This window comes from Malurus melanocephalus, unplaced genomic scaffold (assembly GCF_030028575.1).
Source record: "Malurus melanocephalus ecotype Western Australia unplaced genomic scaffold, MMel_1.1 scaffold_11, whole genome shotgun sequence".
In the NCBI taxonomy this organism is placed as follows: Eukaryota; Metazoa; Chordata; class Aves; order Passeriformes; family Maluridae; genus Malurus; species Malurus melanocephalus.
The window spans coordinates 971,095-990,835 of NW_026623243.1; the positions used below are offsets into that span (position 1 = coordinate 971,095).

Below are 19,741 nucleotides of genomic sequence, written 5' to 3' on the forward strand. Positions count from 1 at the left end.
ATAAACAAAAAATAAACATAATGTTAATGCTGAAATTATACTTAGTCCAAATAAAATAATGCCATTARTGAAGGAAGGTATGTGTAATATTAAAAGGGGGTTGTTTTTAAATATTTTTCAAAGGATTTTCTTCTATTTTGGGAAGGTAAGGGAAAGAGAATTRAAGTTTTTTGCTATTGTAGTCAAAACTCATTGCCAAAGGGCTGTTTTATGAGTTAGAATTGTCTCTCTAAAGTAAAAAAYAAAATATGATAAGCAATTCGGTAGATAAGCACACATAAGTAATGGCTTTGTAAGAAATCCGYGTGGCTCAATATAATACTGTGTAACAAATTCCTGCCCATCACCTCCCCTTATCCTTACCATTATGCAAACAGAATGTGTATTGAAATTCCCATAGAAGTGTGATGCGAAATCCTGCTAAAATATGCTAAAATTAATCCAAATTTCCTATGGTATTATGTTCTTCTGGAAATATGTAGGAGCTTCATTTTATAAAAATTGAAACTGTGAAAATGAGAACTGGGGGAGCAAAAACCCCAAAATTACTGGAATGTCTTTTGGTCATTAGGATAATTTATCTGCAGACAGCCTCTGGGACTCACTGGCCAATGATTTAATCCAGTAGTCTTTGTTACTTTTTTWTGTCTTCCTTTGGTTTGTCTCTATCTAGTCCTTGCTTTTTATGATTTTTATGTTATTCTTTACAGTTGAAATAAATGTCTTTTTGCTATTCAGAGTTAAATGCTGACCTTTCTCATGGCTATTTGTGGGACTTTTGCATTCACAGTTCCACTACTATTTAGTAGCTATTTTTAATATATTCACAGCTGATCTGATTCAAAGCCCARAGAACCTACTTGTGGTTTATTTATATAATTCAACAGGCTTTGGATCAGAACTTTTGGCTGTGGCCTTTTGGACATGTATTTTTCTTCTCAATAGGCTATGCTGGTCAAAGTTATTTTCCTAGGTGCTGGCAACATAGTAATGCATGTGTTTGATAACAGAAAAAAGTGCCCCTATGCTACGCCACAACAGGACTTCTCATGGAACTAAACAGACTGCCTGGACACATTTAATGGTCCAAAAGGAAGGGCGGAAAGAGGGAAGAGAGCAGAGGAAAGGACTGAAAAAGAACGAGGAAGGAGGGAGATCATMCCACAATAGAAAAATAAACCATATTGATTTTTTCAGTGAAAGCCAATACTGGATTTGCTGAGCTGAGAAGGAGAAGATTATATGCTCTCCTAAAATTCATCATTGCATTCTGTTTCTTTACAGAGTGCCTGGTTCTGTCACCCAAGATAATTTCTAAAATACAGTAGAGTCTACTTGGTAGTAATGAGGAGAGAAAAGTGAGGACTGACAGAGTGCCATAATCATAATGCAAGTCATTAGACTTAGATGGTGATCTGTACTCTAGCAAAAATGAGGTTTCTTGCTGCTGAAGATGAGTTTCATTGTGCTCATCTCCTGGGACTGCATGAACTACCACTYATCAGACAGGTGCTAAATGCTGTACTTGAAGCAGATAATAGCTTCCTCTTTCTTTGCTCCAGATGGGTCCTTTAAAGTGCATTTTTTTTTGCCTGTTTAAAATTGGTGCTACCTTTGCATCTACACAATTTATTTCATGTGCATCTATTCCATTTCTCGTAAAATGGTACTTGCAGGATATGGGGAAGAGGGAGACACCACCATAAGCTTCATTTATGCCCACGTTTACCAAGAGAAAGACAATAAGTTTCCCCTTRTTCTAAGTACAGTAGTGATATCTTTGGGAGTGAACTCTGCTTCTAGGAAGTACAGCTGAACTGCTCATGGGGCTGCACCATGTTTGAAAAATGTTGTTTATATGTTGCAAATCAGGGGTGGCTTTAGGGGACAAAGCCTGTGATTATCCCATTTCTTCCTTCCCTGCTAGCAGCATGTGCAACAGCTGAAAAAGAGCTGGGGAGTCCTCCTTGTGGGAGACCAAACATTGCCATGCCACGTTAACAGCTAATTAAAAAGTGCAACTGTATGGTATTTGAAATGAAGCCATAAGCCATGTTCCTCTGTGCTTATTTCTTAGTCTAAAAGTGACTGATTTCCATGTATTCCAGTTCTGGTTTCAGTTTTGGTTACTCGTGATTTTGGAATGATCTTTGTCACTCAACAGTGTTGTATTCAGTTTCATGCTCTTAAGTATTACTAAAGATAAAGGAAATTATTGCTACAATCTGGAACAAGGTTAGAAGTGTCCAGGACTTCCAATTAGGGCTTCATATATTGTCAAGAATTAAATAAAGCAGGAAGAAGAATGTGGTTTTTTTCACTGGACATTTTCTCATTTGGCACTGCACCAAACTTCCTTCCTGAATACTGAGTTGAAAAATACTGCTTAGATCATAACACTACAGTWATTATAAAAGTGGCAACTTTTCATTATGCATGACTACATGATTTTCTAGCTGCAGTTATATGGAGATTCAGGAGCAATGAGATGAGAATAATAGAAAAGAGGTACCTTAAAAGGTTGAGTTTCTCCCATAATCCTTCTCCTAGTCTGAACAGCTATGCCAATGAGTGCCCTGCAGATGGAGCATCTGTGATAATCAGTATTTCTCTGGCACAGCAGAATTTGATTGTATATTTTCTATCTAGACTGCAATGGCCAGATCTTTTAGGCAATGAAAGAAGAAGAGGAACAACAAACAGTTKTTAGTGAAAGAAAACTGTCCACTGGCATTCATCCTCCTATGCATTTTGCTCACTAATTCATTTAGTCTGACTATGAATCATCAGACTGACTCCYGGGAAGAAAAAATACCAGATAGCCACTGTATCAATAATACTGATTACTGTTTTCCACTGTATCTCAACAAGTGTAGTTTATTCTATCTGGGGATAAAGTGGAAAAAAAAAAAACCCCAAACATTTTTTTCTCACTTGGTTGTTTTTTACTACTTTGTTGAGCAATGTCTCCATGACTGTAGATATGAAGAATGCATAAAGCTTATGTTMAAAAAACAAGCAAACAAAAGAGGGAAGAAATAGCCATAGTCTGAAGATAGCAAAATGTTTCATCAGTATTTTCCTGACACATCTTCTATGACAGATTTTCGTAAGAGGTAAGTGGTCTAGCAAATTTTAAATGAGCAACAGGTAAGATTAACATAATAGGGTACAGCTGAAGTCAGGTTAGTGCTGTGCTATCTTTCAGGGTATTCTCATAGAGAATCCATATTTCTGTGCACAGAGACACGAGGCATAAAATACAATCTAGGTAAGCTGATACTTAGATACAAAAATGATGTATAAAGTGCTAAATGGAATAATAGATGTTTTGACTTGCATGAATCTGGTTGCAAAAAAAAATAGTTTTTCTTTTGATTCTGTTTGTTTTATTTGAAACACCCCACAGTAAGAAAATGTATTGAATTAATTTCTTTGTCACTGTATGAGTGYCAGAAAAAGTCCATGGGAGAAATGTTATTTGTTTTTTGCTTATTTAAAAGCAAATTACTTTATTAGTGTTGAACTTTGAGAGTTTAATTGCTATTAAATGTTTCTGGAGTTACTCTATGGGCTGACTCTCTTTAACCAAACCAGTACAATTTCACTTTTTAAAACTTGACTGAGATGTTGGCAAGAAATCCAGTCTTGGAAAACCTCCAAGCAGCTACATAACTGAGACAGGCATAATACATGGCTAAGCCCAAACCTGGAAGCCAAAACTCCTTTTTTTGTAGTTGTGACTTGGGACAAGTGATTTCATCCATTAAATTTATGGATTTTCCAATCTTAAGAATTTTTATAAACTTRTGAGAATGGCCATGATCAGGCTGTGGGGGTACTTGGGGCTTTTGGAGGGCAAAAACACAGAACCCTTACAGTGATGATCAAGGTAACCCAGAAACATTGCCTTCTACTCAGTAATATGTGAAACTTCAGTCATCCTTTTTTTATGACTATAACGTTACCCTAGAATGCAAAGTGTTACGTTATAGCCTTAGGCATATGAGCTGTGGTAAGATTCCCAAGATTCACATTGGCAGAACTTTTCTCTTTTAGCCAGCAATGGACTCATCCAGATTGAGAACTGAAATAATTCTTCTGCCTTGGAGGTTTAGAGACTGCACTGTACAATTTTTCATATAATAACTYTATATTTTAAAGTTCAGAGCAATATTGATTTGGCATCTAAATTTAAACTTTGTCCCAGTGTAAGTACACATATCTTTTTGTGGCCTTATTTCTGGTTTTTCATATCTTAGATAAAACATGTTTGCTAAAAAGAAAAAAAATGAAATCACCTAACACTTCAAAGTGGTAACTCAATAACTATTTTGATAAGGCAAATCCATTATTAACAGGCCACACAGAGGGGTTAATCTCCTGTGTGTGTCCAATCTATACTTACAGATGTAATTTTAGCATCACGAAAGCAACAGCTGATAAAAAATGGAGAGGMAGAAATTAAGTAGAGGTAAAGAATCCATCTATCTTTTCTGCTGTCTTTCATCTATAAAATAAACTCTAGGATTAGCATCCATTTCATTAAAGGTTTTCCTTGAGCCTTCTTTTCTCCAGGCTAAACAGCCCCAGCTCCTTCAGCTGCTTCTCAKAACACTTGGACTCCAGACCCTTCCCCAGCTCTGTTGCCCTTCTCTGGACATGGTCCAGCCCCTCTATTTCTTTCTTTCAGAGACAGCTGAAATGGAAGCCAAAAGGAGAACTGGGTGCTCACTGTAGAGGTGGGATCATAGGGACTAAGGTTGAGGAGCAGACTTAGATATGAACATTTCCTAGAAAGAAGGGTTAGGAACATTTTCCTCAGACATTCTGCCCTGGAAAAAAGTGGTAAAGGTTATGGTATAGGCAGGCCTCTATTGGCTTGTAGTCTACTTTGTTCAGTTCATTTGTGAAGTGCCAGTTACTTCTTTGTGAAGTGCCAGTTACTTCTTCAGATCTGCCACCTTTGACAAACATCCTTCCTCTGTGCATTCTTCAAGATATATTGTGTATATTTTTGTTCTCCTCAGATTTCCAAACACAGGTTGGGAGAACTAATTTTCAAAGCTCAGTTTCAACAATATTTTTCAAAATGGCTGGTACAGCTTTGATTTATGATTTCCATCATAGCACCTAGAGCAAAACAATCTGCTCTTGTTTAAAAACATTCAGTTCTTTCACTTTTACTTTGGCTTTCAGCAAGCTGTGTAAACTGCAGCAGTTTCACCACCTGCTGCCTACACCWGATGCATTCAYRTTAACATTTTAGTTCAGATCAGGAGTGGACTTTTGAAGCAAATCGCCAGTCTGCACCCCACTTGCTAAGCTTTGGTTTGCAAGATAGAGTTGTCTCACAGTGTGTGGCGTGGGTTCATCTTAACTGGTATCAAACAGGAGCTGTGTTGCAGGAGAGTGCCCTAAACCYTTCAGCAGCCAGTGGGCATTCGGCCCATGGGACCAGACAGAGCTAGACTRAGGTAAAAACCTTCTGAAAAACATATGGCGTGGACATCTGCTCCTCAACCTCAACTGTTTCACTSTGTAAAGCTACTCATGTTGTTCAGCATTATTTGCTAAAATAGACACAACCAATATCTKCTCCCTCATTTGCAGAATTCATGCATTAATACATATTTTGCTGCTCAAATGTAATTTGGGTCATCGTGACCAGACTCCAGCTCTGCATTCCTTCTCGGACTCCATTCCTTATGGAATTCCCCTTTTCCCTGCTCTAGATCTGACCCTGTCCTTTGCATTTTATTGCATAGTTTTTTATCAATGCTACAATTGCACATCTTCTGAGATGAGCAAATATTATAATTTTTATCACTACGTTCATGTTAGGACTCTGTTTATTACACACTGAGCCACAGGTAATGATATCAAGTTGAAGAAATTAAGTTCTACATACAAAGCCCCAAAAACACTAAACTATGGAAGTTAGAAGGAAATTATAGTTTCTCTAATTTTAATTTACTTGTTTTTATTAAATGTGATCAYAGAGCGTAGGGAATTTGAAGACAAAATGAAAAATGCAATATTGACATTGATCAAAAAAAAGTATGGAAGAAAGCATCCAAAAGCACTATAGCAGGAAAAAGAAAAGAGTAGTGTTTTCAGTCAGTTCTAATGYCAGTGATGGAAAGAGCAGAATAATGGAAATGCATGTCAGAAAAAGATTTTTGGTGGTGTTCTGAAAGAGAGACTGCAGATGRGCTATGGGGTTGGTATGTCATTGTAAAGTGAATGGAAATTTCTACTGCCTTGGGGCAACTGCAGGAGTCTGGGAAAGTGGCTTTGGCAAAAGGAGCAAAAGAAATAGAGCATGGAGTAGGAGTGCAGCTTAACTCCAAGGCATGGCCATGGGCAGCCCGCTCAGCCCAAACTGGCAGAAACGTGCCAGGGAGAGCTTTAAAGAGTTTACTGCAGCTTGAAATCACTGGGCTGTCTGAAATCAGACCAGGAAACTGKAGCCTGTTTGCTGCAATGCACAGGACAAGCTGAGAAATATTATTTCTGTCCTTTCTTGTTTGGAGAACTTTATGTTTAAAAGTTGACTAATCTAATTCCTATTTTTTTTWAAATGGTCTTTCTTTGTTTTAAAAGCCTTCAATATTTGTTAGAAAATTCACTATAGAGCACCTAAGGAGATTACTCTGCAAGTTGTTGACTTAAGCTCAGAATTTCTTAAAGGAAGTTTTTGAAAGGGGTGAAGTATTAGCCACTCTTTACTTGTGAAAGTAAATTACAAATCATGCTATTACATTATTTTTCCAGGTGACAAATTACAATTGACAGCTAAAGTCCAGGACAAGGGTGACTTGAGGAGCTGAAAGCTTACCCAGTGTGCCATACCCAGTGGGACCAGTGCTTGCTTGGTACAGGGCTCTAATCCCCACCTGTAGGATATTCACATTCATAATCCTGTGACTTGAACTCACTTTAGGTTGTTTGACTGGTGTGCCTGACAGTTTCTCCTTTGCTGTTTGTGAGAATTAAATGTGTTTGTATAGCATCTGCAGTAATTTTGATGCAGCAAGCTGGTACTGGTGTAACTCTCTTGGCTTCCACCTGTTGAATAATTTAGTTCAGATTTGTTTCTAGGTATCTGGCTATCCAGGTGAGCACCTTGTATTCCTGCCTGTTGTCATGGCCACAGGACTGGCTGTATTCCTTCTCCCCTCTCTGAGTTTTCTGAGTGCAATATGAGAGCTGTCATTGCCTGGCGTACAAGATAGCAAATATTCACTGACAGACTTGGATGTGGCATACTGGCCTGTAAATGAGCATTGGTTTATTTCCCTGTGTCTAATAGAATTCGAATATGTGCACTGCATACACTAATATTAGTTCTTAACTACTGGTAAGTGGGAAGTTAACTGAAGTAATTCCGTTTTCTTACATCTGTGCAGTCATGGATTTATTAGCCTTATGAGGTGTTACCAGGAGGAAGAAATCTATATGTTTTCAAACACACAGAGATACATAAAATAYGGTTCTATTTGTATTGGTATATTATATAAACAAAAGATTGTCAGAGCTGCTGCTTCTGCACTGTATTTATTTATGGAGTACTTGTGCATTTCTTGAAAATAATCAAGTCTCTGGTGAAGGACAGGCTGACTGTGWCCCTGTTTCCTGTTCCTGACCTGGCCCCAGTGGAATGCCAGGCAGCCCCTGTGCCCTGGAGAAGCTCCTGCAGCACAGGAGCTCCTCTGCTCTGGCGGCTGCGGAGGGGACAGATGGCAGGAGAGGGAGTGCACAGCCCTCCAGGGGCAAAGCCAGGCCATGCAGCCAGGCTCTCACAGCATCACTCATCTTCTTTCCTTTTCCAGAGTAAAATCAGTCTACCTTTTCCCCTCTGTGTAAGGATTTCTTAAAACATCTTAATTCTTCTTTTTATTTAAAAATCTTCCAGGATAGATGATTTCTTCAGGCAGAAGGAACATTAAGATTAGTATGATTAAAAGTTATCTATATGAGATAGTTTTGCAACAATTCCCAAGCTTTTTGTATGCTCGTCCCTTTCACCTGAAAGCTTTTTTTTTTTTTTTTTTTTTTTTTTTTTTTTAATTTATGTACATTGTTCATGAGGGTTCTGTTGTTGTTTTATGCTTTCCTTAGAGATTCATAAGAATGTGTGTATTGATGTCTGGAGTGTTCAGAGTGTAACTTAACTGTTGAAGGTAGGATGCCGTGGTGGGTGTGCTAAATATTGCTACAGATAAAGTCTGAAAGAAGGGCAGATACTCTGATCTCAGATTGCAACTGTGTTTTAACATTACCATAACAAAAAATAAATGGATGCCAGTTTGGTTTTAAATGTATTTACCCCARATACTTTGATTTCTAGGAACTTTGAACCAAAAGAACTGGGGCAAGAAATATTCTGCCTGTAATGGTGCCAAACAATCACCTATTAATATAGATGAAGATCTTACCCAAGTTAATGTGAATCTGAAGAAACTTAAATTCCATGGATGGGATAAGGAAACTTTGGAAGATACTTTCATTCGCAACACTGGCAAAACAGGTAAAAAGTCGATTTCGTGTTTGGAGTTAAATGAGGTCAGAAAGTGATCTAGGATGGACAAACAACCAAGGACTTTTAATGGATCATTTTCATTTCACTTAACTGGTACATTCTGAATTTATCTATCAAATATGTAAAAAAAACAGAACAGAGATGACTAAAGTGACAGAGATGACTATGGTAGCTAAATGTAACAGAAATCACACAATAATTATAGGAATGGACAGATAGAGCCAAAGCAATCACATCATGACTATCACCCCATCATGGGCGTGTCATTGAAGCTAAACAGTAAGTTGGCATTTGCTGTGAAATTATGGTAATTATAACTAGAGTCTGTAATGAGTAGGCAAAAATATTTTTTAAAAGTATGAATTACCTACTCATCTGAAAGCACTTTATGGTTGGGTCGAAGTTTCAAGAAACTCAGGTTGTGATTCATCTCACCTACACATAGACACAAATAATATAGAAACTTTCATCTGAATTACTCACATGGATCCCTTGTAACAGTCAAAGAAAAGTAATAGGTGCTTTTGTGGTCTGATTTGTCATACCKATCTTGGAAATGTATTTTAGAAAGAAGTGATTTATACCTGCAAATACCTGTTTTTCCCAGCCATGAAAAAAGCTTATGTTGTCATCTAAATTTTCAGACAAATGTTTTTACAACCACGTATTAATCCAGGAAAGCAGTAACTGAAAGCTGCTTGTTAGAAGTACTGTTCCTTGTTTTGGGCATAGGTGTGGAGAACGGTATCCCTTAACAACTGCCTTTGACCTTCTGCCAGTTCCAGTGGGACCTCTGGATCAGCCCTTTTGGTTTAGTTTACTTCAGTTCAGTTCAGTTCAATTTAGCATTGTTGTTCCCAATTTCTGTTCTTAGCTGTGTCATGTACTTCATATGTACCACTCCACAAATCACTTACTTCCCTCTTGCCCTGCCAGCTGAGATAAATTGTGCTTTCTCTTTTCAAGATGCCCCTGAGAAAATGTGCTTTAAAGTCCTTAAAAGTGAACTGAGCTTTTTCTCATCTACAGAAATTCAGATATTATACAGGGAGCTGCTAAGCTTGTTTAAACTGTCTTCAAGGTTCTGAGGAAAGGAATGTAGTGAAATTGAGCTCCATTAGTGCTGTTTTATCAAGAGGTCAAGCAGTTCACAATCACTGGAAGTGGGAAAGCCAGAATGTGAGGCTCCAGTCTGTCCCACCTTGCTCATTCTCTCCAAAAGACAAATGTTCTGTCCCATCTTCAGTTTGTGTGCAGCTATGTCCCGCTGAAGACCTGTCATTGCTTTTTCTCATGGGAGACAGCTCCACAGCTGAGGGGTCTTAAGTCAGGACAGTCTACCTAGGAACTGGCTAAAATATTCTTTTTTCATRCTGACTCATGATTCGTATATAGAATTACTGTAAAAATGGGGGACAGGTGTGTATTTTCCTTTTTATTAAAAATGCAGGTACTTTCAGGAAGGCATTTATTTCAGGAATTTATTTTCCTTGATGGCCAGTTGGTGGCTAAACCAGCTTTTTGAACTTTGTAGTGTGGTTTGATGTCTAGTTTCAGATAACAGGAATCCAAGCATGCTTCATTAAATTATTATTTTATGAATTGCAGCATGAAATGAAACATGTTTCTCCTTGCTAATAGTGAATTATCACACTTTTTACTTAGTTTAAATAACCAATTCCTGTCAAATTGCTTATGAAATGCAGAGAAGTAAGCATATCATATTTACCCTCTAGCACCTAATACTGAAATGTGAGAGTTACAGACACCTTGGCTGGCTTTAATATTGACAATCGTTTTTTTCCTTTCTCAATTTATTTAGTGGAAATTAACCTGACAAGTGATTATTATGTGAGTGGAGGTGGGCTAGACACCATATTCAAAGCAAGCAAGATCACTTTTCACTGGGGAAAATGCAATGCGTCATCAGAYGGATCAGAACATAGTTTAGAAGGACAAAAATTTCCTCTTGAGGTAAAGTATAGAATTGATTTTGATGATTTCAACAATTTGACATTCTGCAACATGAATACCTTTGTTTATCTCTTGATTTAAATCTATTTGCAAATATAATAATTTATTTAAATCCAAATTAATAATAATTGATGCACTTTAGAAGGGCAGTGTAAGGTTGTAGTGGCATGTTGAGAACACCTAAACTGCAGTTTGGCAAATCTTCTAAGATAGCGTTAGATGTCAGTTCTGCTAACCTGACAAAACTCCCAGTGAAAGTTAATCTCCTACAAGTTTGATTGTATTCCATCATATATCCATCATATTCCACATCAGTTCATTGTTTAAATTGTAAATGGGCTTCTCAAAGTCAGGGCTTTGCTGAGAGCCCATGGGAGCTGCTGTGCCTTACAAAGTGTGGCTCCTGTCACTGGAACAAACTGGCAGCGTGTGCCAAGAGCCGTGTGAGCAGCTCCTGGGTGCAGCCACATTCACAGGCAGCCAGGACAGTGTCCCCCTGGCTGCTTGGGCAGAATTGCAGCAGCAGGGGAGTGGGGTGGAGAAGAGGAGCAGCTCTCACTGGGATGCACAAAGACCAAACTTTCTTCCCTCAACGTGGCGCTGTGCCATTTTCCTGTTAAAAAGAGGCAGTTGTGGCAGGCAACTATGCTGTTCCTCATTCCAAGAATTTTGAACTTCTGTGTGAGAGCACAGCAGTAGTGCCAGGGTTGGCCTATACATGGGGAAGTGTGGTAAGCCAGGAGCATTCCCTGGGCAGTGTCATTTCTTTTACCTCATTAGCAACTTAAAAATTCCCATATTACCGATGTTTCTCTATGCTTACTGCAAGCCAAATGCAGTAGAGACATCTTGACATATTATTCATGTTTTATCAGTGATGTCAAGATTCATCTCACCAAGCACTCTAAATCAGGCATCCAGTTACCTCATCTTGCTGTGTTATCTACATTGTGCTCCTTGAAAAGATAATTTCTTCATACTAATTCATTTTCCAGGAGAGGTTGTTTTTGCATAGTTAATTGTTGTTCTGTATCCTTAGATAATGCATACAAGATAGGTAAAAAAAACCCTATATTTGCATTGAAATATTTTGTTTGGATTTTTTTTYCCTCAAAATGGGAATATAAATAAATGCATTGTTTAATTTTTTTTATAAATATAACACTTGAATATATTTTTTTATTGCAGATGCAAATCTACTGCTATGATGCAGATCAGTTTACAGATTTTGAAGAGGCAGTTAAAGGAAGTGGAAAATTAAGAGCTTTATCAATTTTATTTGAGGTAAACAAAATATATCTTTTTGTCATTTAATCAGCCTTGAAACGCAGCAGATGTACAAACTTAATTTAACTGGTTCCAATGTGTGATCACTGAGTTAAAAAAATGTTTCTTAACTTATTCTTGCAGAAAAGCAAATGGGCAAAATGYATTTGTTTGACTTCGAGTAATATGCCATTTTGGTGGTAAACTTTAACTTGCCATTTTTTTTTATGAAGCCTGTACTGTTAAAATATGCAATTGCTTTTTTACAGATTGGACTAGAAGATAATCCCGACTATAATCCAATCATTAATGGAGTAGATAGTGTTAGTCGTTTCGGTAAGTTTGCCTCCATATTTTATTGATTACTGATTAAATTCCACTTCATCGTGATTGTGAAACCTTTAAGACATTGAGAAGACACTTCTCTATTGCTCAGTCATGTCTATTTTGTTAGAAATTATAAAAGTCATCTGGATAGGCTGGAGAACTGGACAATCAACAACAACATGAAATCTAACATAAGCAAGTGCCAGTTTCTGCACAGGGGAAGGGTAATCCTGGTTATATGGACAAACAGGGAATGAGAGTCTGGAGAGCACCCCTTTGGAGAAAGATCTGGGATTTGGTTTAATGGGAAATTGAATCTGATCTGGCAGCCAGGAGGGCCAGCTGTGTCCTGGAAGGCATCAGGCCCAGCATCRCCAACKAGGCAAGGGAGGGGATTGTCCCGCTCTGCTCYGCACTGGGGCAGCCTCTCCTCAAGTGCTGGGGGAAGTTTTGGGAGCAGAAGGATATCAGCCTGTTAGAGTGCATCCACATAAGGGCAGCCACGATTGTGAAAGGTCTTGAAGACAAAACTTACAAGGAGTGTCTGAAGTCACTTTGTTCAGCTTGGAGAAGGGCACCTCATCCCAGTCAACAACTTCCTAAAGTTGTGTCTGGGGCAGCAGAGAGGCATTTGCTGATCTCTCTGTGGGGACCAGTGATAGGACATRAGGAAATGGGATGAAGCTGTGTCAGAGAAGTTCAGACTGAGCATTAGAAAAGGCCCTTCACTGAGATGGTGATCTGTGACTGGAACAAGCTCCTCCTGTTCRTGGCACCAAGCATCTGGATGATGCTCTTGGTTATATTGTTTCATTTTAAGTAGTGCTGTGAGGAGCAAGAAGTTGGACTTGATGATCCTCATGTGTTTCTTCCAACTTGAGATATGTTTTATGATTTATTTACCTCAAGACTATTTGTAACAAAGTGTAAATGAATAAATATAACTATCATAGGAAATTTGTATCTGTTTAAATGCTAAAGCCAGATAAATCTGATTTATTCTGTGAGTCTTCTTAATCATACATCTCAGGATTTTTATATCTGGTTGGAAATCAGATAACACTCTTGCAACTATCCAAGACAGGTCTTACAAGAGTGAGACTCTCAGAATATCAGTATTCAGCAGAGTCAGAGGAGAGGAATTTTTATTCAGTAGCTCCTGTGAAGTCTGGAATAACCCAAATATATTGTATTGGTAGCAGTATTATTAAAGCAAATTGTTAACAACTTTGTGTTTAAGAAATGCTCTGGTGGTTGCTCATCAGAACAGGTGAACTTCAGCATGGTACATGAAGAGGTTGGGGCTGTTTTTAAATCAGTTTCATGGTCTTTGCAGAAGAATAAATATGAATGAACACTGTCTTGAACAGGGATGTATTCTTACATCATGTCCATGATTTTAAGGAAACCTTTTCTCAGTTTTCCTCTATGTAATGATGCTTGAAYTTTGTAAAGCTCCTTTAGATCAAAATGTTGAAAATGTAAAAAGCTATTTTAAAAGCTTTCAAAAGTATGACACTAAAATCAAGGGTAYTTTTTTCCATCTGAAAAACAAACATTATTCTACAAATCTAAAAGGAAACACTTTTTATAAGGTAGAAAGACAGAGGAGGTGGAAATATAAAATAGTTAAGATTCATTACTTTCGTGTGCCGTCTTCTGTGAAACAAAAAGGASACCTTGTAATACATCAAGACAGATGCTGTCCTACAGCCTTGGAAGGAGCTGTAAAATGATCAGCAGCAAGATTCCAGATACAGTCACTACATGGCACTCCAACAATGCTCAGAATATAATTTYCCTGAATAAAATGCAAATAAGCTCAGGAAATTCAGGTCATGACTAAATCAAGTTGTTTCTTCTAAAGAAAAGTGAGTAGCACAGAATCTGTCCTTGTCTGTGATRTACATGAATTGTCCTTGTCAGTCATATCTGTATTGTGCTTATTTGAATCACAATTGAGTTCTCAAGCTCTGCAGAGCAACACACCTGTTCCTACTAGACAAACTTGCTGGTTTTTATCATTCTTTGTAGGTGTTTGATTTTAGAATCTAGGCTGTCAGTCTCATTAAAGGGTATTCTAAAATACCCTTTAATCCAAAATTGCAAAATATGTGGCAGGATTCTTGTTATGAATGAGCAGTTTAATGTCCCCAGCTATTAATATAAAATGGGCTGGCTGTTCATTTTTACTGAGGGAGGAATGTGGTAACTAGACACATACCAGATAGCAATGATAGCTTCTGTCTAAAGGCTGATTACATTTTGACAGGTGAAGTGGAAGGATGTGCTTTGTTCAACACTGCTAAATGTTTCCTTTTCATGATGCATGAATGAGAGAGAGGGAATAAGCCAGCCCTTAAGCCTTAACTCAGTAGAGAAGTTGCTGAAGAAAAGCAAAGCATCAATCAATTGTTGTAAACTGTTAGTGCAATCTGCTGCTCTCACCAAATTTGTAAAGAATTATGAAGATCAAGTCAGATCAAAAATCTGTACAGGACTCAAGAAATACCTGTAGAAGCATGAGTTAATGCACAGTCTGAAGATATATTCGCTATTCAGAGGTGAATGCTTGTCAATTAGCAAGGAACTTTAAATGAGTAACTTTAGATTGAAATAAGGTGTATAAGGATCTGCATTATTCCAAAGTGTGAAAAGCATTGTTTTGGATGCACCACACAATAAAGCAGGTGATTGTCACAGACTGAAAAAGTCTGCCTTGCTGAAGTTGTTACAATTTATGCAAATTCTTGTTGCTGGGCCCTTCTGCTGTACCAGCAGAAAATCAGCTTTCTGTGGATGGATTTCCAGCAACTCCTCATGTTTACTCACAGCTGACAATGTACCAGGTAAACTAATGACCTGAAAGATGTGATATTATTTTCACAGSACAACAAACAGTGGTCATACTCTCCTGGAGGAGGTCTTGGTGTCATTTGCTGATTCGTGTAAAGCTGTCACCTTTTTTCACTACATTATCACCATTTAAAAAAGAACTTTGATCCACAGAAATTCTGCTTCTGCAGCCATGAGTAATAGTTCCTCRGGCAGTGATTTTCTGCAGCAGTTTGGATCTGCAAAAAACTCCAAAACTTGATTAAATTCAGGGAGAGTTTGAAGCCATGTCATGAGACCTAGAACAAAGATCTAACAAACTTTTTTCTTTGAAATTCAAGAGTGCAYCTTGCACGTAGGCTTATGGTGAGCAAATTCTTGTGAACAATGTACTAGAATTACTCTATTTGTTACTGGAGTAATTTACTACACCTTCCCAAGTAAACAAAGTTGGTTTTGAGCTATACTTTTTCAAACTAAATAGACTACTTCATGATTTATTTGTATGCTAGTCTCTCTGGATATTAAATTTGGAAAAACCTCAAAATTAGCATGTTCCTATAATGGTAACTCTTTGGAGAGTGTGATTTCTATTTATTAATTGCTTCTGTAGAGTTTTAACTATCTGTTTTTCTTTCATTTTTTTTCAGGAAAACAGGCTGCCTTAGAACCATTTATTTTGCTGAATCTTTTGCCAAACTCAACAGACAAATATTACACTTAYAATGGGTCTCTATCAGCTCCTCCATGCTCTGAAACAGTTGAATGGATTGTGTTTAAAGATACCATAAGTATTTCTGAAAACCAGGTAATTTGTTTAATGTAGTAAAACCAAACAATTATGCATAATACCGAAGCRTTTGCCATGTATATGGCAGAAGCTCTTTGCATTTATTGCTGGTGCAACAACAAAGCTTTTCTTTTATCTAGTTAGTAGTTTTTCATGCAACCCATAAATTAGAAAACATCTATATCAATTGTGGTATCATTTAGCTTTTTTTTTTAGTTTAGGACTAGAATCTGAGTAATTTCTTGTCTTAAAATAGGGTAAGAATATATTCCAGGCTGTCTGAGCTTGGAACTCAGGTAAAGAGGAGTACAAACCACTTTTTTAGTATTCTCCCAGCAAAATRGTGGTGCTTGACAGAGCATAGCTCCAGCAGCAGGGTGATTGAAAAATACTTGTGTAGTAAACCATTATATATACTGATAGTACATAAGAACAAAAGCTCAGCACCACAAAGGATAGCTCAAGTGTGAAACTTGATCTAATATCTTTTCCCCAGAGTTTTTGCCTATTAGCAAAATCTGGTCATTTTTCATGACTTTTGACTTATTTTCCTCTCGTCTTCTAGTTAGCTGTGTTCTGTGAGGTCCTTACAATGCAGCAGTCTGGCTATGTTATGCTGATGGACTACCTGCAAAACAACTTCAGAGAACAGCAATATAAGTTCTTCGGGCAAGTGTTTTCCTCTTACACTGGACAAGAAGAAATTCATGAAGCAGGTACTTAACTGCTTAGTCATTCCTCCCTTCACAAGTTAAAAGACAATTTTCTGTAAAAGATTCATCCAAGTATGAAGTTACTCATTTTAAATTGTGTAGAAAGAAGCAAACCGTATTGTTATTAGTCATAAATCTACCACTTCAGAGATCAAAACTAGCAATCATAAAACATGTCAGATTTAATGGAGTGGAAAATTAAATGCTTGTCTTGAGCACGCATTCAGTGAATATCACATCAGATCAAACTTCCTTATATTTCCCTTTTAATGTTATTCAGACTTCAACAAAACTGCCTTTTCAGGGACTGCAAGAGGATTTTGTTTTACAAACCCATTTGGTTCTTTATCATGTAGTGTGGATGCATTTCCAATAGAGACTGATATCACCAAATTAATTTCATGTAGTTCTCTAAGAAAGTGAATGATGGAGAGAATTCCAGAAGCCAGATCCTGTTSTCAATCTTACTTAAAACTTCAGGGAAGTTTGTGAAGGTTAGGTGACCAAACAGTACATTGTGTAATGGGAAACCAGATCTAGCACTAAATGTGATGATTCCTGGACTAACAACTACAAAAGAATATACAGTGAATATTTAAACTGGAGACGCTATATTGCTACTTGGATGGGGGTACCTGCAGATTCTTTAACTCAGTTGCAGTAAACTGTGTTTAATTAGACATAAACAAATGACTGAARCAGGTGCTGTAGGTGTTCTCCAGATTAAAGGTGTGGTTTCATATACACACTTTTACATATTTATGTGAACAGGCATATATATATATATGCACAGAGATGTAACTACAGCATTTTTAATGTAGAACATTACAGAAGAATTTATATTTTCACCTCCATTTTAAAATAAATAAAATTTGAAAACCCTAGGAATCATTAAACTTCTACGTTCAGATGTAAGAGCTGTAATAAGAATGCCACAGTCTTCAGGACTCAATAGGCTTATGTATTTCATGTTTAATATTGCACAATATTCAACAGGAAAAAAAAATAATCTTTTTAATCCCTTTAGAGGATGCATGAGAACTGCCAAGACTGGATATTACTCAGGTAGATAATTGAAAAATTGTTGTGAAACCTAGAATCGCAATTTTCCCCTGCTGTATTCAGTGTAGATTCTCATTAGGCAGTAGGATTAAGTGCTTGATTTATTGCTATTATTAATATATGGCATTTCTTAAGTAGAATTAAGTTTTCTTAGAAAAGCTAAAAGAAACTTTCTATTCCATTATGAACTAATTTCAGCAAAATATATTCAGAAATTTTCTCACAGTGACATCCTCAACATTTTTGGTCCACAAGCACTGTCCTGCTGAGGACATGGGAGATGCTTCATTCCCCCAGCCTGACTAGTGATATATGCAATTTAAGAAGATTAAAATAGCTAATCCTTACAGCCCTACTTGAGGATTCACCTAAAAAAAAAGTGTTTTGAAATTGTAATGCTAATCTTCATCAGCCTCAGCTGGCATGAAAATCCACTTATAATAGAAATCATTGTTAGCTCCTGTAAACCTGAGAACTCTTGTGGTGGCTGCTGGGCATATTGGGTGATTTCCCATCCGCTCCACCCTTCTGGTAAGGCCCTGGGACTAAGGGCAGAAACCTAATTCTTGTTTATCTTCCTGCATTTAGTAGAGGTATAAAAAACAATAGGTTCTTAAAATTCAAGACTGACGATACATAAAAAGTACTAGCCTGTTTTCCCATGAGAAACACCACTGTGTAAAGTTCAGCAGTTCTCTTAGTTAAATTTTCTTGTGAGACATGGGCTCAGGACTCGTGCGCTTACCCTTTCACATTGCTCAGTCAACATGACTACATTCCAAATTCTCAGATTTTCTCTGGACGTGTGTCCAGGACAGTTTCACTGGCACAGTGTGAGGGGTGCAGGTGCCAAGTGTTGGCAGAGGGGGTGGTGCTGCCCCGAGTCAGACACAGACGGTTCCAGCTGGCTCCAGCCCGCCCATCTCAGGGCACTGAGAGCYGTGCTGGCGGCTCCTCTGGGAAAACAAAGCTGCACAGCAGTGAGGAGTGAGGGCAAAAGTGTGAGAAACAGCCCTGTGGCACCCGGGGAGAAGGAAGAAGGGGAGGAGCTGATCCAGTAGCGCAGCAGAGATTCCCCTGCAGCCCGTGGTGGGGCAGCCTGTCCTGCATCCCACACCGGAGACTCCGTGCGGGACCAGGCTCCTGGCTGGAGCTGTGGTTTGTGGAGAGAAGCCCGTGCAGGAGCAGATTATCTGTCAGGTCTCTGACCCCAGGGGACACCCACAGTGTAGCATTCTGTTCCTGAAAGACTGTAAGGAAGCTGGAAAAATTAATGAAAGACTGTATCCCACGGATGGAACTCCACACTGGAGCAGAGGAACAGCATGAGGAAGGAGCAGCAGAGGCAAAGTGTCATAAACTGACCAAAATTCCCATTCCTATGTCACTGGGAGTGGGGAGGTGGAAGAGGCAGGAGTGAAGCTTGGGAAGAAGGAAAAGGGGTGGGRAGGTGTTTGTGGTTTTATTTTTGTTTTTCACTGCCCTACTGTATTTTTATTGGTGTTAAATTTCCCCAAGTTGAGTCTGTTTTGCCCATGATGGTGGTTGGCAAATGATCCCTGTCTTTATCTTGACCCATCGGCTTTTTCATCTTCCTTTCTTCCCCTGCCCTGCTGAGGAGGGGGAGTTGTCATGTGATTGCCTTTCTTTTTCTAATCTCTGGAGAAAGAAAATGGGAAAAGGCAGAAGTAAAGTATTTCTGTGTTACTGACTGGAAGGAAATAAAAGGGAACAGCAGGATGATTTGTGAAGTGCCATCAGAAGAAGGGCAAGAGCAACTTTTGGGGAAGAAATGGAGATGAAATAATATGTAGATGATTGTCAGGTGGTGATATTGTTGGTCATTGCTGAGGTGAACATCAAAAGGAGAACAAAAAGGAAGAGTTTTTTCTTGGGAAAAAAATAGAAGAGCCATCTGGAAAATACACAAAGAAAGAACACTGAAATCACCATCTTTGCACCTAATACTGCTTTGAAAGTCTGAATACAGCCAGAGATTTCAGAACCAAATTCACTCACAGGCAAAAAAGACCAAGGGAGGAAAAAGGACTGTAGAGGAGAATTYGGAATACAAAGAAGCTTGGTATTTATATTATTAAAAAAGTGTTTTGAGAGTAATTTTAACACCTTCAAAAATAAAATGGCCAAGGAGTCGTTAGATTCATTGAAAAAGATTGAAATCTGTTTAAATCATCTGTCTTAATGCTCAGAATTGAGAAGGGAATCRTC

General features: G+C 38.1%; 1 protein-coding gene across 6 annotated transcripts in view; it reads left to right on the forward strand.

Annotated features, from left to right (window-relative positions):
• The window catches only part of PTPRZ1 (protein tyrosine phosphatase receptor type Z1), a 127,237-nt gene that overhangs the window by 63,187 nt on the left and 44,309 nt on the right, over nucleotides 1-19,741 (forward strand). For all 6 annotated transcript variants that reach the window (XM_057378434.1, XM_057378453.1, XM_057378444.1 and 3 more), the window contains exons 3-8: nucleotides 8,354-8,533; nucleotides 10,368-10,519; nucleotides 11,708-11,803; nucleotides 12,055-12,121; nucleotides 15,598-15,755; nucleotides 16,303-16,453. In XM_057378434.1, the coding sequence (XP_057234417.1) occupies nucleotides 8,354-8,533; nucleotides 10,368-10,519; nucleotides 11,708-11,803; nucleotides 12,055-12,121; nucleotides 15,598-15,755; nucleotides 16,303-16,453 (804 nt within the window). The remainder of the gene's footprint in view (nucleotides 1-8,353; nucleotides 8,534-10,367; nucleotides 10,520-11,707; nucleotides 11,804-12,054; nucleotides 12,122-15,597; nucleotides 15,756-16,302; nucleotides 16,454-19,741) is intronic.